The 26021-nt window shown below is 55.9% G+C and overlaps 1 protein-coding gene across 9 annotated transcripts in view; it reads right to left on the bottom strand.

Moving 5' to 3' along the window:
- Positions 1–17931, bottom strand: part of NFATC1 (nuclear factor of activated T cells 1) — a 136524-nt gene extending 118593 nt beyond the window's left edge. For 2 of the 9 annotated variants that reach the window (XM_054461078.2, XM_054461080.2), the window contains exon 1: positions 11693–11871. In XM_054461078.2, the coding sequence (XP_054317053.1) occupies positions 11693–11780 (88 nt within the window). In that variant the 5' untranslated portion in view covers positions 11781–11871. Of the gene's footprint in view, positions 1–11692; positions 11872–15725; positions 16194–17770 lie in introns of those variants that run through there. The other 7 variants (XM_063653862.1, XM_063653864.1, XM_054461083.2 and 4 more) reach the window with 6 other exon arrangements.
- Between the last annotated feature and the right edge of the window lie 8090 nt (positions 17932–26021).

The following is a 26021-nucleotide window of genomic DNA, read 5'->3' as shown; positions in this document are numbered from 1 at the left end:
CGGAGTGACAGCCCCAGTCCCACCCGGCCAACAAGGTCCCCGTGAGCCCCTCGCTGCCCACCTCCCCTCCTCCCCCAACAGCAGCACAAGTCCCCGAATGTCCTTCCCAGAGAGAGGCGGCCGGGTCCTCACGGTTCCGCTCTTCATTCAAAAACCACCTTCCCCAACCACCCCATCTTCATCCGAATGTCCTTCCCAGAGAGAGGCGGCCAGGTCCTCACGGTTCCGCTCTTCATTCAAAAACCACCTTCCCCAACCACCCCATCTTCATCCGAACGTCCTTCCCAGAGAGAGGCGGCCAGGTCCTCACGGTTCCGCTCTTCATTCAAAAACCACCTTCCCCAACCACCCCATCTTCATCCGAACGTCGTTCCCAGAGATAGGCGGCCGGGTCCTCACGGGTTCCGCTCTTCATTCAAAAACCACCTTCCCCAACCACCCCATCTTCATCCGAACGTCCTTCCCAGAGAGAGGCGGCCGGGTCCTCACGGTTCCGCTCTTCATTCAAAAACCACCTTCCCCAACCACCCCATCTTCATCCGAACGTCCTTCCCAGAGAGAGGCGGCCGGGTCCTCACGGTTCCGCTCTTCATTCAAAAACCACCTTCCCCAACCACCCCATCTTCATCCGAATGTCCTTCCCAGAGAGAGGCGGCCGGGTCCTCACGGTTCCGCTCTTCATTCAAAAACCACCTTCCCCAACCACCCCATCTTCATCCGAATGTCCTTCCCAGAGAGAGGCGGCCGGGTCCTCACGGTTCCGCTCTTCATTCAAAAACCACCTTCCCCAACCACCCCATCTTCATCCGAACGTCGTTCCCAGAGATAGGCGGCCGGGTCCTCACCAGTTCCGCTCTTCATTCAAAAACCACCTTCCCCAACCACCCCATCTTCATCCGAATGTCCTTCCCAGAGAGAGGCGGCCGGGTCCTCACGGTTCCGCTCTTCATTCAAAAACCACCTTCCCCAACCACCCCATCTTCATCCGAACGTCGTTCCCAGAGACAGGCGGCCGGGTCCTCACGGGTTCCGCTCTTCATTCAAAAACCACCTTCCCCAACCACCCCATCCTTCATCCGAATGTCCTTCCCAGAGAGAGGCGGCCGGGTCCTCACGGTTCCGCTCTTCATTCAAAAACCACCTTCCCCAACCACCCCATCTTCATCCAAATGTCCTTCCCAGAGAGAGGCGGCCGGGTCCTCATGGGTTCCGCTCTTCATTCAAAAACCACCTTCCCCAACCACCCCATCTTCATCCGAACGTCCTTCCCAGAGATAGGCGGCCGGGTCCTCACGGTTCCGCTCTTCATCAACCACCTTCCCCAACCACCCCATCTTCATCCGAATGTCCTTCCCAGAGAGAGGCGGCCAGGTCCTCACGGTTCCGCTCTTCATTCAAAAACCACCTTCCCCAACCACCCCATCTTCATCCGAACGTCCTTCCCAGAGAGAGGCGGCTGGGTCCTCACGAGTTCCACTCTTCATTCAAAACCCACCTTCCCCAACAACCCCATCTTCATCCGAACATCCTTCCCAGAGAGAGGCGGCTGGGTCCTCACGGGTTCCACTCTTCATTCAAAAACCACCTTCCTCAACCACCCCATCTTCATTTAAACCCCAAACTCAACATGTGGGCCATTCTTCTCTATTTTTTCTCCTAAATATGTATCACAATCTAACAGCATGTTTTTACTCATTCATCCCACACTGTCATCTCTTTGACAAACAGAAACCTAAGTTCCATGAAGACAGAACATCTGGACGCCTTAGTCTATTCTGTTCACCGCTGTTTTCAGAGCCAAAGACTGTGACTGGCACATAAAATGTGTTCAATTTGTTTAATGGATGGATGGTTGGCGGGTGGGTGGACAATGGATGATGGATAGACAGGTAAAGAAACTGATGGATGGATCATGATGGACGGGGGGTGAGGGGATGATGGGTAGATGGAGGGTAGCTGGATGGATGGTGATGGACAAACAAGGGAGGAATGAGGGATAAAGAGATGGATTATGGGTGGATGAATGGATGGATGATGGATGAACAGCTAAACAGATGGATGGATGAATGACGGACAGGGGATGGAGGCATGATAGATAAGTGGTGGATGAATGGATGGATAGATAAATGGATGGTGATGGATGGACGGATGGATGAGGAATGGAGGAATGATGGATGGATGATGATGGATGAATGATGATGGATGGATGGATGAATGAATGGATAAGGAATGGAGGAATAATGGATGGATGATGGATGGATGGATGGATGGATGATGGATGAATGGATGGATAGAGTATGGAGGAACAATGCTTTGATGATGGATGGATGATGATGGATAGATGGATGATGAATGGATGGATAGGGAATGGAGGAATAATGGTTTGATGATGGATGGATGCATGATGATGGATGGATAGGGAATGGAGGAATAATGGTTTGATGATGGATGGATGGATGGATGATGGATGGATAGAGAATGGAGGAATAATGGACGGATGATGGATGGATGAAGATGGATGGACAGGGAATGGAGAAATAATGGTTTGATGATGGATGGATAGGGAATGGAAGAATAATGGTTTGATGATGGATGGATGATGATGGATGGATAGGGAATGGAGGAATAATGGTTTGATGATGGATGGATGATGATGGATGGATAGAGAATAGAGGAATAATGGTTTGATGATGGATGGATAGGGAATGGAGGAATAATGGTTTGATGATGGATGGATGATGATGGATGGATAGAGAATAGAGGAATAATGGTTTGATGATGGATAGATGATGATGGATAGACAGGGAATGGAGGAATAATGGATGGATGATGATGGGTGGATAGGGAATGGAGGAATAATGGATGGATGATGGATGGATGATGATGGATGATGAATGGATGGATAGAGAATGGAGGAATAATGGTTTGATGATGGATGATGATGGATGGATGGATGATGGATGGATGGATAGGGAATGGAGGAATAATGGTTTGATGATGGATGGATGATGGATGGATGGTGGATGTGTTTTAGATCTAAGGACCTACATATGTAAACAGATTTTAACAGGCTTATCACTGTCAAGGTGCCCTAATCACCAGCTACAAAGAAGACTCCTCAAGGGTTGGATGAAAACACAGACTCTGAAATCCCCCTCATGGAGATTCTGATACTGGCTCATATCCTATGAATCCATCTTTTAGAACAAAACAGAAGATTCTGGTACACAGCTAGTCCTAAGAATCATTATGTGTTAATTACACTCAATAAAATATTTCTTAAAATCATTATTAGGGAAATCAGTAATTTTAACAGGAAAGACGTGCCTCTGGATTTCTGATTTGAAAAGACATTTTACGACATCTTGGAACCTCATGATTACATGCCTAGAGGTGGGTATTCCCAGGCCTCTAAATAATACAAACAAGCACATGGAAATTCTATATTCATCTCCTGGTGCAACTGCACTGGCTGGAAGATATTTTATTCAAGGACAGTGCTGTCTTTCCGCTAAATCGTGGTTCAGAAACCAACACGGATAAATGCCAAGAAAATCTAGGGTCTCAAAATACCAATACAAACCCACTGTATTTACTAATAGAAATGGTTCTAGCGCCCCAGGTAGGTGGGAAACACGGCACGGCAGCCTGGTAAGAGGACACACCGTGGCCTCAATCCCAGGAGTCACAGCTGCTTTCTGGAAATTCCAGACACTCGGGGGGCAGAGCCATAACAAAGAGAAAGAACTGTGATGGAGCCACACCTCACAGGTGCGACCAGAAGCTCTCAGGGGTGGGAGCTGAGACCTGCTCAGGACGTCTTCGTATGGGAAGGGCCCCTTCGCTGAGGCTGAGCGCCTTGGGGATGGTGCTAGCCAGGCCCCAGTCCCATCTTGCCCATCATAAAGAAATGCCCCCAAGAGGATGGGAGCCACGCAGTCTCCTGCACCAGAGAGAGAACAGGAATGGTCAATAAATCAAGGAGGTGGCTGGGCGCGGTGGCTCATTCCTATAATCCCAGCACTTTGGGAGGCCGAGGCGGGCAGATCATCTGAGGTCAGAAGTTCGAGACCAATCTGGGCAACATGATGAAACCCTATCTCTACAAAAAACACAAGTAGCCAGGCATGGTGACGCATGCCTGTAGTCCCAGCTACTTGGGAGGCTGAGGCAGCAGGATTGCTTGAGCCTGGGAGGCAGAGGTTGCAGTGAGCTGAGATCACTCCAGCCTGCACTCCAGCCTGGGTGACACAGCAAGACCCTGTCAAATCAATAAATCAATAAGGAGTCTTTCTTTCCCCAGAGCCACGGGCAAGGACTGGGGTGGAGCTGGAGCTGGGCATCCTGATGCCAATTCCAGCATCCAGCCTGGCCTCTGGTCAGGACACGCACAGCATCCCCAGGATCTGCCCCAGCAGAGATGCCAGCTCTGGGACTGACCACCCACGTTCACTGGCATCCACTGTGCCCCCTTCCCCCAGGCTCCATGCTCACTGGACACTTCAGGCAAACACCAGGCTCCAACGCTAAAACTTCAGCGGCTGTCTTTCTAAAAATGAGCCTGGAAAGCAGCTTCCTGGAGAAGGTGAGGTTTCTGAGGAGAATTTGAAGTCCTCGGATCTGCTGGTGATACCTGGGGGGCTCTGGGCCAGGCAGGCTGTAGCCCTCTGAGAGCTCCACCTGGGCATCACGGTGGCCCCTCCGTGGCCCGTGCAAAGCCCCTGAGCCGGCTGCATCAGACCCGCTGGACAACAGGCCACACAGGCAGGTCCCCCTGTGCCCGGCGCCCCACACGCCCAGGTGACCATGCCAGGACAGCCCTGACGTCTGCCCAGCACGTAGTGTTGCAGAAGACCCGCGGAGCCATGGCCGGCTCTGCGGCTGGGGGTCTCCAGGGAAGCACAGGGACACAGTCCAACGGTGGACAGAAGGAAGGTGGGGTGGGGGACCAATGAGGGGGTTTTGTCGAGCGCAGGCCTGCGGCTCCTGGGGGGTTCCCATTGAGGCGCCACGCCGAGCCACCTGTTCACTACTCTGCATTCTCACCAAAAGTTGTCCGAAAGATATTCCTTAGCCAAAAATGCCACATTATATACATTGGCACAGGAACTCACACCCACACTTACTGCTGGGCCCACTTATTTGTCTAGAAGCCTTCTCGCCTGTTGGAGCAGAAACATAACATTTTGTTAGGAACGAGCTTCCGTCTCAAACCAGTCATCAACTCCAGGAGACCCGAAAGCACAGGAGCGGAACTGAGGGAACATGACGGTGGCGTGGATCTGATCACGGGGACCCAGCCTCCCTCCGACACCCCGACTTCCTCTCGGAGGCATCCGTGGCCTTCAACCGGCTCTTCAGGCCCCACTTGCTCCACACACTTCCCCTCACTGTCCAGACCTCAAAGGGGGCTTAACTGCAATTGATTAATGTATAGATTCCTACACTTCCTGTTTCCCAATCAAAAGAGGATTTATTTCCAAGACAGCTGATCCCGCAGTTGAACTACCATTTGCTGGTAGAAAGGTAATTCTGAAGAATTTTTTAAAATCCTAGCAATTAACAGAGCAAGTCTTGGGGCCTCCCCACCTCCCTCCCATAGGACTCAGCCCTGAACTGGCTACTCAACCAGTGACGGAGCCCAGAGCTGGGCCACACGGGGTACTAGAGCCAGATCACCGGAAGGTTCTAGATGAAACGGGGCAGGAAAGGGGAGGCGGACCTCACAGGTCTCTGTGTGCAAGTCCTCTGGGGCCGTAGCCCTTGACGTTTATGTGACAGGGGCCCAGGCGTGAGGGGAAGGGAGGAAGAGGAGGAGACTCTGCCCACAGCCAGAGCAGGAAGTGCATGCAGAGGCCCACGGACGCCTGGGGCACCAGAGGGCCTTTATTTAAACTAAAGTATTGCAATAAAACCTGATTCGATGAGACAAAGAAACACCATAAAGCTTTTATTAAAAAACAAAAAGGGCTCACCTAAGCATGCGTTTTCCCTGATCAAACAAATGACAAAACGAAAGCTCAAATGCCTGAATTTCATTAGGATCCCTCGCCCAGGTCCTTGGAGGGCGGGTAGTGGATAAAGCTCCCTTGTTCTTCCTAGAAGAAGAGCAAGGTGTGGGGTCAAGCTGCCCCCAGAGGTCACTGTCCTGGCTGTGAGCCCCTCCCTCCCAGCTCCCAACGAATTTGGTTTCATGATCCACCTAAACCGTATTCAAATCTGAGTTATTTAACTATTCAAAGGGATAATATTTACATGAAAGGAAAATATTCCCAGTAACTTTCTTGACGATTCTGAGGTGCTTGGGCTGATTCATGTCACGTCAGACGCCACCACAGAGCTTGGTGACCCCACTCCCTGTCTGCCGTGTTGGAGGGCCTGGCTCTTTGCCAAGGAGGGTTCATTAAATTACAGTGCAGGTGAGCAGGGAGACAGCTGGATTCTAAGCAATGATCACGGAGAGCACATTCAAAATCCCTTAACGGAAGGTAATGGCACGGCCCCTCTGCTGAAAGCGCCATCTCCCCACTTTTGAGTCTCCTGATGCTCACCGGCTCACTCAGCCATCAGGTGCCCCACGACACACAGGTGGTTTGGGGGTGCTAGGACAGACGGCCATGCGGGGAGCACCCGGCTCTCAGGCCGGCCCAGTCCCACTGGCCTCAGCAAGTTCCACATGTCAGAGCTGTTAAAAGCGATCTGTCCCACTCTGAGAAATAATTCACTTCAGAACCACACACCTTTCTCGTTTCTGAACAACCACAAAAAACTGTATCCGTGCATGACATTAAATTAATACATGAAATACTTCTGGTCAGGGCTCCCTATGGGTGGCCAGCATTCCAACCTTGCAGACCCCGCCCTGTTGAGCCCCAGGGCACCTGCCCCTCACGACATGCAGTTCCCAGATGGCCACTCCCTCACTCACTGTGTGCAGGGCAGGACAGCCACGCCTCTGCCTTGCGCATCAGGCCAGCACTGCTGACAAGAATCACCAACTCCGGCTGCAGCCTGATCTGTCATCTTTCACAAACTCTGAGAGGCGGCCGTCACAGACGACGTTATCTTTCATTTTAAGGAACATCCCCTTCAGCACTTGCTGGGGCTGAACCGCAGGTCGACCCCCAGGCACTGCTGTCACCTCTCCAGACAGCCACGGAGTCTGCTGTGGGTGAGGCCAGATGACAACTGTGAATGTATTGGAAATAAAACAAAACGAAGCAGGGTGATCCACGCCAAGACCTTGCTGTTGGAAGCAATGTGCTTAGCAGGCCAGGGAAACGCTGCCTCACAGTGGCACCGGGACGTGGTCAGACCTGCAGCATGACAGACAGCAACAGCTTCCCAGACGCCGTTCCCCCAACAATCTGCCAGCGAGAAAGATTTACAAAGGCAAATAGGATGGCCTCGTCACAGCGCAAACAAACGGTATTTAATGTTCCATAAATAAGCATGCCAACGCCTTAATAAGGGTCCTTCGTCCGGCCCGGGGCCCAACCTGGGACATTGTTCCTCAGAGGTACTGGAATATTCCTTCCCCCTGGTCAGACGCACACATCATTTTAAAGCATCCTTTTTGAATTCTGTTTTCAAGGAATTAAAAAATATCCAAGTTGTTCATGGCTAGCTGAGATCTTCCTTTGAAAAACACGACACAGAACTGAAATATTCCAATCTGCCAGATAACTCCACCCTCCACGGAAACACCTCTGGAACCTCAGGGGGTGAGCTGTGCATGGTAATAGCAGGAACGCTTTCCTAAAACACTGAACTTGAACAACAGCGCATTCCTAATTCAGCTCTCCCCTGGGACCTCTCTGCTCACCAGGCATCTCTGCCACGGGTTTCCTGCTGCAGCTCCTGACCAGCCACGGGCACCCCAGGCCCTCTTGGGGAAGAGAAATCCTATTTCGTGAAAATGGACTTGAGAATAAAAGTCTTCTAAAGCTTCAATTCTGCATAAGAGGTTTCCTTTCCACAAGTGAACCATTAAATGCCCCGGCAGTGGGCACAGGGCAGCGGCAGACCCGGGCACACAGAGGTTCGGAGGGTGGCCTCAACTGCCAGGGAGGTTCCAGCCCAAACACAGAGGCCTCGGCCAATTTCCTCTGAGTTGCCACAGCGACAGTGCTGGCAGCAGCCAGGCTGGCCAAAATAACTTAGAAAACAGGAGCCCTGGGGTGGGAAACAGGGCACGCCCGCCTCCCAGCTGACAGCGAAGCAGCTATTTCCTGAGTCCCAGAAGGGAGCGGGGCCTCCTCTCTGCAGAGGGAAGCCCGGGGCCTGCTCCTGGGTGGACACAGCCAGAAGCCAGACCCTGGAAGCCCAAACGCCACTCCCATCCCGCCTGGGAAATTATTTACAATATTCTCTTTTCATTGTCCCAACAAATGGTTACTGAATATCTATTCTTTGCACCTGCTGAGCACTTTCGAAATAAAGAACAAGACACAGCCCCTCCCTCAAAGCACCCCATGAAGACGTGGGACCTGCGCCCGCAGCCTGGACCTAAGTCCAGTGAGATGGAAGGGGTGGGGGCCACAGCGGCGTGGGCCAGGCTCCCGGCCACACACAGCCACCCTGCGGCTGCAGCCCCCAACCCTGGTACACTGACCTCAGCTCTGCCAGGACGTACAGCCCCTTCTCGGGGGATCTGGCTGACAGACTGCCTCCTGGGCTCAGGGCTGGCCACGTCCTTTACAACAAAGCTTGACTTTCTGTGCTTAGTCTAATCTATAAAACCCAGTTTGCCTTGCTTTGCAATTGATCTCAGACATTCATTTATTCATTTATATCCAGGCTCATCCCAGAAACAACATGAAGTGGTTTCTATCACCCGTCAAAGGCTAGAAAGTCAATGTAATCATCTAACAATGTGATATAAATAACATCATTGAATAATCATCAAAATGCAGTAATAATGGTAATAAAAAGAAAGAAGAAAACAGCACGGGTGTCTCACAGGAAAACACGATATGTACACGTAATGTACGTGACACATAAAGAACCTTTCCCCGCAACTTCTTGACAGGGTAAAAGCAGGAAGGGGCACTTCTCAGCTCTGGCCTCTCCTGCTCGGAGCCCCCACTCCTAAAGCCCAAAACCACGGTGGTCTCTGGAGGGGCAAGGACCCAGCAGAGAGGTTTCACAAGCAGCCTGGAGAGCCAGCAGCCCAGTTCTGTGGGGCTCCCAGGGAAGGGCGCAGCTCCGGAGGGCCCAGGGTGCCAGCAAGGGTGAGGTTCACGGCTTCACTCATTCTGCTCAAGGAGTGTTTTGGAATGATCCCGGTGGGTGCCGGGGAGGACTGTGTCCTGAACCCACCTGGAAGGAGGCCACCTGCTTCCGGGTCAGGAGGGACCCCAAGTTCACCAGGGTCCCCATATCCGATGCCAGCAGAAAGCCCGCCCACCTCAAAACGGTGTATAAACTGTGGCGTCCTCGTGAGACTAGGCCTCGAGGGGCAGAGACTGGCCTCCTGTGCGTCTTCCCGGATAAGCCTGGAGTTACCTGTGCAGTCATAGGAGGATGCCGCCGGGGGTGCCCTTCCCCTGCGGCTGCTGTTGCGCACGGTCACGTGTGCACGGAGGCACGGAAGTGGCCCTTGTCACTGGGGGTGCGCTGAGCACCTGCCAAGCCAGACACAGTGCCCAGTGTGGCACAGCCCACCCTGGAGGCCTGGGAGGCTGGGCAGACCTAGCTCCATGGGGATAACTACGCCCTGTGCTTCTTCAAGGAGGCAAAGCTGTGAAATCTTCAGCCAGGGCCGAGGGCCCAGGGCCGCACACTGTCCTGCAGGCCCCCTGGGCCTCTGACCGGGGTGTAGGGCTTGGGTTCTGGCCGCACTGTGCCTGTCGCAGGCCCACGGTCAGTGATTCACGCTGTGAACGACCGGGGGTGTACTGGGAGGTCCCACCCGACCCCCGATGACTGCACAGGCGTGGGAGCCTCCACCCCAACAGATCCCAGAGGGGACACCCTGGTGGCCACACTCTCGTGGGACCGACTTTCACCCCATAAAGAGAGGTCGGGAGTGGGGCGACACTCTCACATGGCACGCCCAGGTAGAAAACTCTTCTGCTGAAATGCCCTGGCTCAAGTCCGGGAAGACTGGAACCAGCTCTGGAAGGCGGCGCCAGGGCCACAGGCAGCCCGAGTGGGAAGGGCCTCCAGCGGGTCTCTCTCCCACCCTCATCTGCCTTCGCTCCCACTGACCCCAAAGACCTAGAACCCAGGCCCAGGCAGGCAAGACATTTAGGGAGCGGCGGGTCATGAACCGCAGGCAGCACGGGTTTGGTTGGAGCGCTTATTTTCAAAAAACGATCAAGACGTTGGACTTTTTAAAAGAGAGTAGTGAATGATACGGAAAACATGACCCTCATTACAGACTCGGAGGTCCCTGCTTGCCAAGCTCCTCCGGCTTCACCTCCGCGCGGGGAGGGCAGACACAAGGCCTTGAAAACGGGCGCAGACAGGGGCGGACGGTGACCAGCCTGGGGTGACCTGGACGGAAGAGATCTCGGGCAGCGGGAGAGGGGCCCAGGCCCAAGGGTGCCCACCCCACTCACTCGCTGCTCTTCGGGAGTGAGGTGTTATTTGTGGTTTGTTTACCTGAAACCCTTATTTCTGACACACAGAAGAGAAAATGAAAGAAAAGGCTGGGGTCATGGTAGCTCCGGGTAAACTTGAAAGCTGGAGGCTTATAGGGGGTCTGCGGGGCGTGGGGAGACGGCGAGGGGGAGGGAGGGTGACTGTGGGGAGGAGGCCAGAAGAAGGTGGCGGGGGCGGGGAGGTCGGGGGAGGGTGGCTGGGGGGAGGGAGGAGGATGGCTGAGGGGGAGGTCGGGAGTCGGGTTGGGGGGGGCCAGGGGGAGGGGGCGGGGGCGGAGGTCGGGGGGCGGGGTGTAGGTCGCGGGGAGGAGGGAGGTCGGGGGGAGGGATGGGGAGGAGGTCGTGGGGAGGAGGGAGGTCGGGGGGCGGGGGGGTAGGTCGGGGAGAGGAGGGAGGTCGGGGGAGGACGGGGGAGGGGTCGGGGAGGAGGTCGGGGAGAGGAGAGAGGTCGGGGGGAGGGGTCGGGGGTGTAGGTCGGGTGAGGGGGGAGGTCGCGGGGAGGAGGGAGGTCGGGAGGAGGGGTCGGGGGTGTAGGTCGGGGGGCGGGGTGTAGGTCGGGGGAGGGGGGAGGACGGGGGAGGGGTCGGGGAGGAGGTCGGGGTAGGGGTGTAGGTCGGGGGAGGGGGGAGGTCGGGGGGAGAGATGGGCTGTAGGTCGGGGGAGGGGGGAGGTCGGGGGGCGGGGTGGAGGTCGGGGGAGGGGGGAGGACGGGAGGGGGGTGGAGGTCGGGGGAGGGGGGAGGTCGGGGGGCGGGGAGAGGGTGTCTGGGGCGGGGAGAGGGTGTCTGGGGCGGGGAGCGCTTCTCCGCCTCTGGCAGCGCCACCAGCCCTCTGTCCGGGACCACTTCGTCCACGCCCGTGTCCGGATCGCGCTCTCCCCCAGGACCCCGCCGCGAGCGCTCGGAGGAACCGCGTCCGAGCCCAGGACGCCCCGCACTGCAGCGCCCCCCGCCGTAGGCGCCTCTGCCCCGGGCGCGCCGGGGACTCCTGGGGTCCCGGGGGAGCGACGAGGACGCGGAGGGGACCTGGGCGCCCCCAAACCCCGACCTGGCCCCGCGCCCCGCGCGCCCTCCGGGACTGACCCACCTGAGGCGGCCGCGGCGGCGCCCTCGTCGCGCTGGTTAAACTCGAAGAGGAACTCGAAGTCGAACTCCTGGTCCTCCAGCCCCGTCATGGCGGGTCGGGCGGGGCCGGGGTCGCGGCCGCCCGGGGTTCGGTTCTCCCGGCGCTGCCCGCGCGGCCTCCGCGTAACGTGACCCCCGCCCCTCCCCGCGTCCCCGCCCCGCCCCCGCCCCCGCCCCCCGGGGCGTTTCCGGGTTTACATAAACAACCGGCTCGCGGCCGCCGGCTTCCGAGTTTTAAATAAACTCCCGGAGCCGAGCGCCGGCCGAGGGCTCGCGTCCCCCCGCCCCCGCCCCCTCGCGTGCGCGCGACCCCAGGGGTCCCCCGGCCCGGCGCAGGCTCCTCCGGACCCGGGGGTAGGGGCGTCGGGACCCCACGGTTCCGCCCCCGGGGCACGAGCGGCACCAGGTCCCCAAGGCTGCGCCCAGGGCGACCGAATTGTTTTAAAAGTTTTTTTTAAAGTTTTCAATCCGGGCCTCCTCGGGAAAGCGGCTGCAACGGTGACCCCCGAGCGCCACGTGCACGCCCCGCGGAGCCCCGGGAGTGGGGAGGTCCCAGCCCGAGGCCGCCAACGCTGGGAGCCCCGATTTCAGCCCGACGGTGCCGGGAAGCGCAGGGATTCCCGCTGGGTTCGTGGCGCGCCCCTCGGCCTGCAACCCCCTGCGGGGGGCCCGGCACCCAGCGGCCTCTCCTGCGAGTCCCCGGCCTCCAAACACCCGCCCTGCGCGCCCACCCCCGCGGGGAACCCGCCGGTCCTTCTAGGGGCGCCTCCAAAGATGACCTCCTTGAGCGGGGCGGGAAGGCGGGTTCGGGTCCCACCCTAGGCGGCCCGAAGCCTGTGCGCGGCGGGGATCCGGCAAGCCGGGCTGCTTAGCCGAGGGCCGCCCTGGGCCTGCCTCTCCCGCCGCGTGTTCTAACTGCCCCCGGGGTCTCGGCACCACATACACCCGACGCCCGGAATAGCAGGAGGATGGTGGGAGTCTGAGGGCGGAGGGGTGCGCGTGTCAAGCCTGGCAACCCCCAAGCTCCTCGGAGCGCTCTCTCTGGCCTGCCCGGCGGGCACTGCCTTTTCCAGAGGCGAGAAACCCGCCAGTCCCAGGGTCGTCCCCGGGCTTCTCCCGCGACCCTTTCACTGGCTGGTTTTCTCCAGTGATAAGCCATCGTTCCGTGTGGCCTGATTTAGTTTCTAATACTTCTGACTTTGGGATGGATGTTGGAGCGTTGTTTTGTTTTAGTTTTGCTGTTTTTGCCGACCTTGGCCAAGTGGAAGTTCTGTTTTCTGTTGAGAAGCCACAACGTTTCATTCTCTTCATTGTACAGGTTACAGGTTTGTGTTTGTTTGAGACGAGTCTCGCTCTGTCACCCAGGCTGGAGTGCAGTGGTGCAATCTCCGCTCACTGCAACCTCCGCCTCCCGAGTTCAAGCGATTCTCCTGCCTCAGCCTCCAGAGTAGCTGGGACTACAGGCACCCGCCACCACGCCCGGCTAATTTTTGTAGTTTTAGTAGAGACAGGGTTTCACCATGTTGACCAGGATGGTCTGGATCTCTTGACCTCGTGATCCGCTTGCCTCGGCCTCCCAAAGTGCTGGGATTACAGGCGTGAGCCGCGGCGCCCGGCCTGTACATTGTTTTTAAAACTCCAGCCACCTTTTTACCCCCACCGTAAAATTTTACACAAATGACAGCCCTTATCATCTGTTTAGACTAAAACTTTTTGCTAAACTGTCCCGCCTGCTGGTGGCCCCAGGCCGCGGGCCCTGCAGGGATGGAGGCTCACTGCCGCAGTCCTAGGACTGCACTGGTCTCCATTCCAGAGAAGAGGTCGGTGGGGCGGCTCCCCTGCTGCTCCTAGGAGCCCCCCTCCCCCCGCCCCAGTGCTGGGCTTCCTTCCTGCAAATGGTTCAGAGCTATTGGTCCAGATTCAGAGCTGCCCGTTCCACAGACACTGGGTGTCTCCATGGAAGTGTGTTTAGCTTGGACGCATCCTCCCAGAGGCTGGGGATGTCTGCGGAGGCAGAAGCCCCGCTGGGTGTGATGAAGCGGGGTGCCAGCGCCCTGCCATTTTCTAATCTGAGCTGGGAAACAACGCCGTGAAGTTAAGTGGCAGAGAACAGGGTGAGCTTTGTTTGGCCCCAGCCCGTGGGGCATTCTGTCTGGAGCGACTTCTGACTGGGTGGCTACCTACAGGCCTGTACTTCTCTGTGTGGCCTTCAGGAACCACGACGCCTAATGAGCTTCCACCCAGATGGTCCCGAAACCCGAGGGACGCAGGGGAGGCGCCCAGGTCCTCGGATGGGCCAGAAATGGCCTCGTGGGGCCTACTCAGAAGGACTCAAGAGTTTTTCCCGGTGGTCTCGGCGATGGCCGGTGTGGAAACCACGCGTGTCCCCATGCTGCCGGCCTGTGTGTATCAAGGACCAGATCACACTTTCCGGCCGGCCCAGTTCTGCAGCCCTCATAAAATATACCCATGTCGGTCGGGCGTCACTGCCCAGCGCACTGCCTTGCAGCGGGGACCTTTTCGAGCTTATTTTCTTCAGTAGGAAACACGAAAAATAGCCACTGCCCCGTCGTGTTTTTTCCTTGTGTAAAAGAAAAGGGCTCCTTACTGCAGGTCGGCCACCGGCTCTTGAGGTACAGAGATCTGAACGTGGAAAGACCTGCCTTTCTAAAGGGAGTGATAATAAACAAGGCGGCATAAGTGTCCCAGGATTTAAAACAGAAACTCCAACAACAAAAAATTTTAAACTCTGCTACTAGCAAGAGCACATTGTGTAAAACACTGACACGGGACATGATGTTTAAACATGTAAACATTTTCTAACATTGGGATGAAATGGTGTCTACCTGCCGTCCCGTGAAGCGTCAGGGCACCGACCACACGGACCCCCCTCCGTGGAGCTCACGGCCCTGTGCTCAGCTCTGCTAAGACCAGCGAGTTCTCCAGAGCTGGGGGAGCCCGGTTCTCAAGCAAGCCCCGCAGTTATCAGGGTCGCGCAGGAAGCGGCAGCGCTCGGAAGGACGTCTGTCCTTATGAAATACATATGTTGGCAGGTGTGCTGGCGCTCTTTAAATAAATTATATAAAATGTTTCAGAGCTGGTAAGGAATTTGGAAAAGTGTCTTCCAATTTCCATTAGCATTTGCAACCCCTGATTCCTAACTTGTATGCTCACACCTCTCCAAGGGTATTTTCAAAGCCACTTGCAGGAGCCCACCCGGCATCGCCAGGGGTGTGTGCCAGGGACGGGCTAAGGTGGGGGGCTGGAATGTGAGGCTGAGCCGCAGGGGGGTCTCAGCGCCCCCCACACCGGGTTTTAGGGACCCCACACTGTGCCATCTTTTTTTCACTATAAAGAAGCAGCTGGAAACTTGGCGGTTCCTTTTCAAACTTGCCTGAAACATCTTCTCTGGCTGGAACTCCTGCCTATAGGATTTCAAAATGGCTTAAGTTCGGGGCTGTGGTGCGGCCGCGCTTCGGATCTTTTGGTCCTGCAGGGGAGTTCGGGGGCGCGGCGCGAGGGAGACGCCGCCACAAGCTCGGGGTGGGGGGCGCAGAACCCCCAAACCGCGCTCTTGGCGCCAGAGGGTGGCCCTGCCTCGCTCAGGAAGACACGGGGCATCCTTCACTCCCAAGGAAGCCTCCCTTCCTCCCTCCCACGTGCCCTCTGCGGTCCTGACGGCCGACTCTTCAGTCCCCAAATCGCCGGCCTGCGAGCCGCTTCCTCGGCGGGACCCGCGGCGGCCTCGCCTCGCGCCCTCAGCGCTGGGGCAGAGGAGACACCTATTGGCAGAAGGCGCGCTCGGAACCGGGCTGCCGGGAGCTGGGGGACGCCGTTCTCGGTCCGCGCCGCGTCCCTCCCTGGGCGCACAGACCTGGCCGACCTCGTCCTCTGACCGGGACCCCTCCGTGCGGGCGACGGGGACGAGGGCGGGGGCCGCGGCCCGGGCCGTGGGGGGCGCAGGGGTCCGGGGGCGGAGGCCGTGCGGGGCTTACCTTCCTCCGCGGACTTCATGGTGCCGCCGGCGCGCGGCGCGGGCCCCAAAGTTTCTCCGCTCCCGAAGACCGCAGCCGCAGGGCCAAGTGGAAACTTGGAAGAGACTGGAAAGCTGGTGCTTGGCATCCGCGCGGCGGCGGCGGGGAGCGGAGCGGCGGGCGGAGGCACGGGAGAGCTGGCGCCTCGCGCCGCCGGGGTCGGGTCTCCGGGAAGACAGCCCTCGCCCCGGGCTCAGCGCCGCGCGCCCCGGAGGAAAGTCATCGACGGGCGTGTGCGCGCGTGGCGGGGCCCGGCCGCGGCCCTAGGACCTGCGCGGTGGCTCCGAGCCCTGCCCGCGCCCCAGTGCCCGCGCCCTGCTGCTGGGATCTGGCGCGGCGACTCCGCCGGCGAGTTCGGAGCCTCTGAGTCTCGCTCTGACGCAGGGCCGCGCTCTGCCTCCTGCCTTTTTAAAGCTGGAAAACACCTCCCCCGCCTCCCCGCCGGCCCGGCGGCTCCCGCGCCCCCTCCCTGCCGTGACATCACGCCCCTGCTGCCCGGGCCCGCGCGGGGCCCCGGGGACGAGTCGCCGAGCGCCCGCCCCTCCCCGCGCCGCGGCAGCCGCTCGCCCGGGGGCAGGGGCGCAAGAGGCGGGGCGCGCACGGGGAGGGGGGGCGCCCGGGGAGGGGGGCGCCCGGGGAGGGGGGGCGCCCGGGGAGGGGGGCGCACGGGGAGGGGCGCACGGGGAGGCGCACACAGGGAAGGGGGCACACGGGAGGGGGGCGCACGGGGAGGGGATGGGGGCGTAGGGGCGGGAACGGGGAATCCGCGGGCCGGGCAGGGGGTCGCTGGGGCTGGCGGGGGAAACGGGGGCGAACGGGCCAGACGGGACGCCTGAGTCCACGCGGGTGTCCGGAGGGAGCCCGGCCCTGCTGGAAAAGGGGGGGGGGCGAGGGGCGGGGGCCGGGGGCCGGGGAGGGGTGTCGAGAAAGCCCGGCATGCTGAAGTCATTATGTAAAATCGCAGGCTTCCCCCGCTGTGGAAATTTGGAAAAGCGCTTCACTGGCAGGCCCTAGAAAGGAAATTCCCATCCCGCTAAATTACTAACAGATTGCGTGGCCGTCCCGGGACGTCGAGTTATTGTCATTTTTATTCTGTAAATATCTGCTCGACCCAGACGGCCTTGTGGCAGGGGCCGGCGTGGGGAGGCCCAGGGACGCGCTCACCTGCCCTAGCCGCCCGGAGGGCGGGCGTTTTATGGGCGCGACTGCGCGACTTCTGACGGGGGGAGGGCCCCCCGACCACTCACACTTTCCTCTCTCACGTCTCCCTGCGTCTCCTCGGGCGCAGCTCAGCTGCCAACACGGCACCGCATTTTCTTGTTGGCTTTGGATGGAGGGGGTTGGAGGTTAAAATGTCTGGTGGGTAGAAATCATAAATCGATTGCACGACACCCTTATGTGATTTAAACTAAACCCAAAGGCTAAACTCGTGTCTGCTGCGGGGCCCAGAAGGTCCGCAGACCCCCAGGGATCACTGTGCCCCGTAGGTGCCCCCCACAAGCGCCTCCTCCCTGCCGGGGAGGCGGTCGGGCGCTGCAGAACCCGCAAAGGTGCGCGGCCAGAGCCCGTCCATCCCGCGTCCCGAGGCCTGGCTCCATTCGGCCGCCGCGACTCAGCACAAATGGAACCCCCGCTTTTCCACCACAGGCCTCGGCCTGGAGAGACGTGTCCGGATTAGCGGGGTGGTGGCCGCCTCGCTCCTGCGGCGTCGGGGCCATTTCCAGGGGTCTCTACCTGCGGGGGCCCCTACCGCGCCGAGCCAGGCCTGGCACGCGCCCCAGAGCACCGGGCGCCGGGAGGGGAAGAGGGGGCCGCGGGAGGACGCCCAGGCCGGTGGGCGGGGGTCAGGGGGGTCACGGGGGGCTCCAGCGAGGCCGCGCCCCCACGCCCCTCCCGCTCCCCTTCCCTCCCCTCCAAATCTTCCCGCCGCGAGTGTCCCCAGGCCCGGGGCCAGGATTTGGCCGGGAGAGTTTCCGTCCCCCCCTCCCCGCCCTTCTTCTCCCCACCTCCAGGACGGCGCGGGCGGAGACTCGCCGGGAGGAGGGAATCCCGAGGCCGGGTCTGGCGGGGCGCGCCCAGCCGGTCACGTGGGAGACTGAGCCCCTCGACCCCAGCCGCGGGCCTCGAGCCCGGGACCGACCTGGCGAGGCTGCCCTTGGCTCCTGAGGAGCCGAGGCCGGGGCGGGGGCGGCCGGCTCTTCCTCCTCCTCCCGCCCCTCCCCTTCCTCCGCTGCCTCCTCCTCCTCCTTCAATAAATAATTTTTTCACCCCATGCAGAAAAGCTCCCTTTTCCTGTCTGCTCTCAAAGCCCTCCTTATCCCCCCGCCCGGGTGACGGAATCCCGGGTCTGTTTCTCTCTGTTTAATGCCGTTGCCGGGACCACGGTGGCCGCGCGCCAGGCGCAGGGAGTTCCGGAGGCGGCGGCCCAGAGCGCGGCCAGCTCGCCCGGCCTGTGCGCCCCGGCCCGGCCTCTGCGGCCACCGCGGGCCCCCGGCTCTGCTCGCCGCGCGCCCTGCGCCCCTTTCCTCTTCCTCCTGCCTCCTCGTAGGTTTGTTTATAGCCGCTACTAGGGGAGACGTTACACGGGTTTTATTTTAGGATTGGCGATGACTAACAAAGTTAAAAGGAGCTTAGGACAGAAAACAAGACTATTTTTAGATGACTGTTGTTTCTATGGATTATTGGGGGCAAATACAACCCTAGAAGCTTACTGTTTTAAAAGCCCCTTGGGGTGCCAAATCCCTTCTCCTGGAGCGCGCTTGGGTGTTCATCCATCCCGTCCAATATTTTCTAGAGCCTGGGCGGTCACTGTTGCTGGGGCTTCCTGGCGTCATGTGTGAGCACCAGGGCTATGGAGACGCCATCCTGGCAGATGCGGGCGTCTCCAGCGCGGGCCAGGCCGGAGCTGCCCCGAAGCTCAACGCTCCATCCCGTCCCGTCTTCGGAGGCTGGGTGCCACCTGCCCCGCGTGGGGCTTTCCATCCTCAGGGGCGCTCGGCACACGCGGTGCCGCGTGGGGCTCCCTGGCAGGTGCGCCAGCCAGGGGCAGGTGCGCCCACCCTTTCCTCCTGCTACTGAACCGCAGGCCAGATGCCACTTCCTGCTCGGGAAAATCACTTAATACAACTGTGTTCTGTTCCTGCGAATGTTCTGTTCCTGCAGTTTTGCATTCTGGCCCACAGCGGTGGTCACTTGAGAGCGTCTCCCATCAGGGGTCTCTGAGGTTTTGACTCAACTCAGAATCCACCCTCTTCTTCCTGAGGCACCTTCCAACCAACAGGCAAGGGCCCCCACGATGTCCAGAGACTCTTGAGACCATCTGGAGAAATGGGCATTTATTTAGCCAGGGTCTGGAGACTAGGATTAAATTAGCAAACCAGAATTATAGAAAAAGCTATTTACTTTTAAGTAAACTGCTGAGATTTTTTTTTTAAGTCAGTGTGAATGAACCTCACAGCCATGGTTGGAGCTGAGAAAGAAGGATTTCCGTTTAGTTATACACCCGTGTCAGCACCTTCTGACTTTCCTTCTAAAGTCTGGGGTGTTCCTGAGGACCCATACATTTGGGGTTCAGGGTTTCTACAGCATGCTGTTACTTATGAAACATCTCTTTAACCACGCCCCTTCCCTGGAGCGTTGCTAAGGACTTACAGGTTTCCCTCTCTCAACTCTTAGCATGAACACCCACCTCATGGACTACCACCATGTCTAAAAACTCAGATCACCAATGGATCAGTCAACTTGCCTACCCTAGACGTGTGTCCAGGGCAGTAGGATCAAGGCCAAACTGCTCAGCACGGCACCTGATACCCTTCAGCCCCACGTCCCCTCCTGGAGTGGCCAGGCAGGAACCTCCTCACCTAAAAGCCACTCGCAGTCATTCTCACCCACTCCAGGACTTTGGAGTCATCTCTCCCCAATGCCATTCAGTCAATCCCCAAGTGCTTGCTGGACCCCGGTCCCCTCTCCTCCCTCTGCCCAGGATCCTGATTGATTCTTTTTTTCTGCTCTGTCCCACAGGCTGGAGTGCAGTGGCATGAACATGGCTCACTGCAGCCCCAACTTCCTGGGCCCAAGTGATCCTCATGCCTTGGCCTTCAGAGTAGCTGGGACTACAGGCACATGTCACCACACCTGGCTAATTTATTTCTAATTTTTGTTGTTGTTGAGATGAGGTCTTGCTATGTTGCTCAGGCTGGTCTTAAACTCCTGGGCAACTCTGGGACACGGTTAAAGAGATGTTTCACAAGTAACAGCATGCTGTAGAAACCCTGAACCCTAAACTTACAGATCCTCAGGAACACCCCAGACTTTAGAAGGAAAGTCAGAAGGTGCTGACACAGGTGCATAACTAAAGGGAAATCCTTCTTTCTCAGCTCCAACCATGGCTGTAAGGTTCATTCACACTGACTTAAAAAGAAAATCTCAGCTGTTTACTTGAAAGTAAATAGCTTTTTCTATAATTCTGGTTTGCTAATTTAATTCTAATCTCCAGACTCTGGCAAAATACATGCTCATTTTTTTTTTCTTTTTGAGACAGAGTCTCGCTCTGTTGCCCAGGCTGGAGTGCAATGGCGCAATCTCCACTCATTGCAACCTCCACCTCCCGGGTTCAAGTGATTCTCCTGCCTCAGCCTCCCAAGTAGCTGGGATTACAGGTGTGCACCACCATGCCTGGCTAATTTTTGTACTTTTAGTAGAGACGGGGTTTCACCACGTTGGTCAGGCTGGTCTTGAGCTTCTGACCTCTTGATCTGCCCACTTCAGCCTCCCAAAGTGCTGGGATTAGTGGTGTGAGCCACCGTGCCCAGCGGATAAATGCTCATTTCTTGAACTCCTGAGCTCAAAAGATCCTTGTGCCTCAGCCTTCTGAAGTGCTGGGATTACAGTCATGAGCCACTGCACCCAGTCCTGAGGGCCTCTTTGACAACTCTCTGCTTGCCTCCTCCAAAGGCCCTAGTGTGGTGGTTAAAAGAGAGGCCTCTGGCTTCAAATCGCCTGAGTTTGTTTGATGGCCTAGAACATGGCCCATTCTGGAGGATGTTACCTGTGCGCTTGAGAAGAATGTGTATCCTGCTGTTGTTGGGTGGAGTGTGCTAGCTATAGATATATCTGGTAGGTCTAATTGGTTTATACTGTTGTTCAGGCCTTCTATTTCTTTGTTATCTGCGTGGTGGTTGTATCCATTATTGAAAGTGGAGTATCGAAGTCCCCATTCTCTGTTGTAGAACTGCTTCTCCCCTCATTCTGTGAGTTTTTGCTTCATAGATTTTGGAGCTCTCTTATTAGCTGCACATATGTTTATCATTGTTGTATCTTTCTCACAGATTAGTGCTTTTATCATTAGGAAACATTCGTCTTTAATAACACCTTTTTTAAAAAGCCTATTTTGTCTAACATTAGCAGCCACTCCAGCTTTCCTGAAGTCGCTGTTGGTGTGTCGTCTTTTCCCATCGTTTTAGTCTATGTATGTAGCTTTGAGTAGAAAGTATGTCTCCTCTAGACAGCATAAAGTTGGGTCATGTTTTCTTAATTCAGTCTGACAGTCTTTGCTTTCTGATTGGTTGTTAAATCCACTCACATTTAATGTTATTATTGAACCTCACTTTTCATTTCTATTCTATTCCACTTTACTTTTCATTTTCTATTTTTCTTATGTCTTCCCCTCATTTCTTTATTGACTTCTTTGCATTAAGTGAATTATTTTCTAGTGTAGTTTTTAAACTTTTTTTGTTACTGTTTTAGTGATTGCTCTAGTATGTACCATATACATTTTGACTCCAGTGACACACACAAACACTATCCCTATGTAGCTAGCTCCATTCCCTTCCCCCTTGTATACATTCTACATTATAAACAGTAATGTTACAAACCTAAGAATACGTTGTGATAACCATTATTTTACCATCTGTAGTTATTTCTTTAGTCCAATATAGCTTTGTTCTCATTCACTTCCTTTGTATTGTTATTAGCAATACACTACACATGTATTACATTTCTATAAGTTATAGGCCCAACATTATATTTTATGTACATTATACAATCACTTTTCACACCAGTTATAAAAAGAGAAAAATATGTATTTGTACTGTCTTATGAAATTACATAATTACCTTAAGAGGCACTCTGTTTTTTTCATGTGATTTCAAATTACTGTCTAAAGTTTCTTGCTCACTGCCTGAAGAACTTCGTTTAGTATTTTTTGTAAGGTGGGTGAGCTGGCAACAAACTCTCAGTTTGTCTGAAAAAGTCTTTATTTCGCCTTCATTCTTGAAAGGAAGCTCTGCTGAGTATAGGATTTGGGATTGACAGATTTCCTTCCTCCCTCCCTGCCTCCCTCTGCCTCCCCCTCCTCTCCCCTCCCCTCCCCTCTCCTCTCCTTTCCTTTGGCTGTTATCCCACTGCCTCTGGCTCACATCGTTGCTGCTTAGAAGTCACTTGTTAGCCTTATTAGGGTTCCCTTGTAAGTGATACATTATTTTATTGTTTTGGCTTTTGAGATTTTCTCATTATTGACTTTCAGCATTTTTACTCATAATGTGTTGGTCTGTGGGCCTCTCTAGGTTTGCCCCAGTTGGAGTTCATTGAGATTCCTGGTTTTGTAGGTTATTTTTTTAAACTAATCTGCAATATTTTCAACCATTATTTCTTTTAATATTTTTTCATCCCTTTTTTCCTCTTTCCTTTCCTTCTAGTGCACCCCTTGTGTGGGCTGGTGCCCTCAAGGGCGTCCCTGGTGCCCGTCAGCTCTCCAAGGCTCCCCTTGGTCTCCTTCATTCTATCTGCTCTCTGTTCGGGGCTTGCATACTCTGTACTGATGTATCTTCAAGTTCACTTTCTTTCTTCTGCCAGTTCAAATCGGTTGTTGAGCCCCAATAGTGAATGGTTCACTTCAGTGACTGCACCTTCCAACTCCTGAATTTCCACTGGTTATTTTTTATACTTTCTATCAACGGTCTCTACATGATGTGACATTGTCGTCCTGCTTTCTTTAATCAAGATTTACTTTTTTAATCAAGATTTACTTTAGTTCTCTGAGCATATAAGGGGTATTTTGGCCTTTTCCCATTAAATCCAATATCTGGTCATTCCCCAGGCAGTTTCTGTTGTCTGCTTTTTAAAAAATTTAAATGTGGGGGTCATACTCCTGTGTTTCTTTACATGCCTCCTATTTTGTTGGAAACTGAGCATTTTAGACAATGTATTATAGCAGCTCTGGATACTGGTCCCCCTGTGTGGGGCTTGTTATTTGCTTATTTACTTGTCTAGTGACTTCTGAGATTACTGCAGTGAAGCCTATTCCACACACTGCCCCCTCCGCCGGCAGAGTTATGCCTCTGGCTTGCTCCTTAGGGAGAGGCGTCTTACCTGTGCCCAGAGTCACCCTGGAATGCAGGATTTTGATAGAGATCTCCTCCTCTCTTTCCCCGACCACACCCAGCTGTTGAATTCCATAGCTACCATTGGATTGCTTCTACTGTTTTTAACAATATCTGGGGCATAAATTATTCTACAAACTACTCCAATTAAGTAGTGCCTTCTTTGAAGGAAGAGTTTCTGATGTCCATGTGTGATATTTGTTTTGACCCCTGGAGGCCCCTCACAGCTATCACATTCCTAAATCTAGGCTAAATCTTCATTAAATCCATGAATGTCCCAAATGCCATTGATGACAACCTCCATGTTCTCAAGGGGACCCTAAGCTTTCACCTTCTCCCATGTTCTGCTGAAAATGAAGTCGGTTCTTTTGGGAGGAGATTAGAAGCTATCTCTTTCACTTACTGCTTCTCACTCCAGGCAAAATCTCTGAGCCAATGCTCTGGAGCTGGGGATGGGGACAATGCCGAGCCTCAGTGTGAGTGACGCCTCCACCTCCAGGAGTTGAGTGCCGTCGGGAGCTGGGGATGGGGACAGTGCTGAGCCTCAGTGTGAGTGACGCCTCCATCTCCAGGAGTTGAGTGCCGATGGGGGCAGCATCCTGAGACCCCCCTGACCTCTCCTGGCCTGAAATCACTGCCCTGTCAGCGGGTGCAAGGGTAGTCGCACCCTGTCTTCTCAGCGAGCCACACCCAAGGCCCAGCCTCCCACCCATGAGTGTGGGGACCGGGCAGAAGGGAGCCCCCACCCCTCCACCAGACTCCCTAGGACCTAGCAGCCCCAGCAACAGGCAGATGGGGCAGGATGAGAAACACTGACATCCTGCCCTCCCAGAGTCACTCTCCCCAACCCACCTGTGTCCTCAGCTGCAGCAGACCTCCCAGAGTGGCAGGGGGAGGGGAGGAGGGGGTGGCTTTGGTTCAAATACCAAATACATTCACCTTTCCTAGTAAAGGTGGTTGTTTTTTTTTTTTGAAATCAGGTCTTTTTCAATAGATGTGTCTTCACTTGCTGTGTGTCCTTAGGACCATTTCCAGAGACTGTCAATGGCTGGGGGTTTTTAACTTCACCAGTTTCCTGGGGACGGGTTCACAGAGCACATCAGCTCTCGTGTGAGAAGCCGCTTGCCCACAGCCCGAGTTTGGATTCCAGTCCCCAGTACACCTACGGGAGCCAATAGTAACGGCCTTCACCTCTCAGGGTAGATCAATGAGAGGCACCTGCTAATGGCTCAAGACAGCTTAATCATTATTTCAGAACGATGCTGTTGTGAATTGAACTGCGTCCTCCAAAATGATTCATTGAAGTCCCTGGTCTCTTGGGAATGAGACCTACTTTGGTAAGTGACATCTCTACAGTTGTAACTAGTTAAGATGGTATCAATTAAGGGGACCCCAATGATGACTGGTGCCCTCATAGGAGGAGAACACAGACAAGGGGAATGTGGTGAGCCGAAGGAGGCGGAGACTGGAATGATGGCTCCAGGAGCCAAGGAGCACCTGGGGCTACCATGAGCTGGAAGAGGAAGGGAAGGGACCTCCGTGGCCGGTTCCAGAGGGCACTTGGCCATGCTGACCCTCGACTGTGCCTTCTGGCCTGCAGAACTAAGGACATGTTTCTGCCATTCAAGCCACCCAGTTTGTGGTCATTTGCGATCGCAGCCCCAGGAAACCAACCCAAAGGGCAGTGGTTTTTTTTCTTTGAGATGGAGTCTCGCTCTGTTGCCCAGGTTGGAGTGCAATGGCACAATCTTAGCTACTGCAACCTCTGCTTCCCTGGTTCAAGCAGTTTTCCTGCCTCAGCCTCCCGAGTAGCTGAGATTACAGGTGCCCACCACCGCACCTGGCTAATTGTTGTATTTTCAGTAGAGACGGGGTTTCACCATGTTGGTCAGACTGGTCTCGATCTCCTGACCTCGTGATCCAACTGCCTCGGCCTCCCAAAGTGCTGGGATTACAGGCATGAGCCACCGCGCCTGGCCGGGCAGTGTTTTTCATTCCTTCTGGGATACCACGCCTGTCACAGTGTGCTGCGGCCTTTCCTACAATGCCTGTCCCCTCTCAGGTGGCCTGGCAGCACCCGCAGTGCACCTGTGCCTCCACTAAGATGCTCCCTTCCAGGCCAGTGCCCTGACATGGGCCCTATGCTCAGGGCACTCCTGCTGGACAGAGCACTCCGTGTGAGATGACCTTTGCTTGAGGACCTCCACCGCCTGGCCTAAACTCCAGGGGGGTCACGGGAATGTCCCCACTCCCGCCATAGCCCATGCAGAGGCATAGCCCACCCAAGGCCAGGGAAGTGTGCCTGCTGCTGCCCCACAGCCGCAGGGAATGGCGTTCTCTTCCTCTGAAGCCGGGGCCTGAAGAGCGCCCTCCTGGGGAAGCTGTGGACCCCGGGGCTGCATGGAGACAGGGACTCCAGAGGCCGATTCCAGGCCCTGCTTGAGCCCCTGAGTCTAGAGGGACCTGAAAGCCTGCCCCTGGGGTCTTCACCTTGGTGAGGAAGCAACTTCCCTTTTCTGCTCAATCGAGTTGAATGTGGATTCTGTCACTTGCACCTGAAGGAGGCCTAGTTCACAGGAAGGCCACGGCTGAACAGGGTCCTCGCTTCCTCCACCGGGGTGGCCGCAGGGATAGAGGCAGATGAAACAGCAACTCTAGCCAGAGGGAAGCTCCCGGTGAGGAGGCCGGGCCAGCCCGGCACAGCTGCTGCAGCCATCTGGGCTTCACACACCACGCTAGGCAAAAAAAATGTCCCCTTTAAACCTCGATTTCTCTTAGAAAGCACAAACAGGGCTGAGCTGACACTCCACTGGTGTGCACGGGGGTGGGGAAAGGATGCCACATGTGTGTCCCAGGGAGACGCAACCCCTTCCCTGGC

The sequence above is a fragment of the Pongo pygmaeus genome, chromosome 17 (genome assembly GCF_028885625.2).
Source record: "Pongo pygmaeus isolate AG05252 chromosome 17, NHGRI_mPonPyg2-v2.0_pri, whole genome shotgun sequence".
In the NCBI taxonomy this organism is placed as follows: Eukaryota; Metazoa; Chordata; class Mammalia; order Primates; family Hominidae; genus Pongo; species Pongo pygmaeus.
This window is presented reverse-complemented; position numbering and strand designations above follow the sequence as displayed.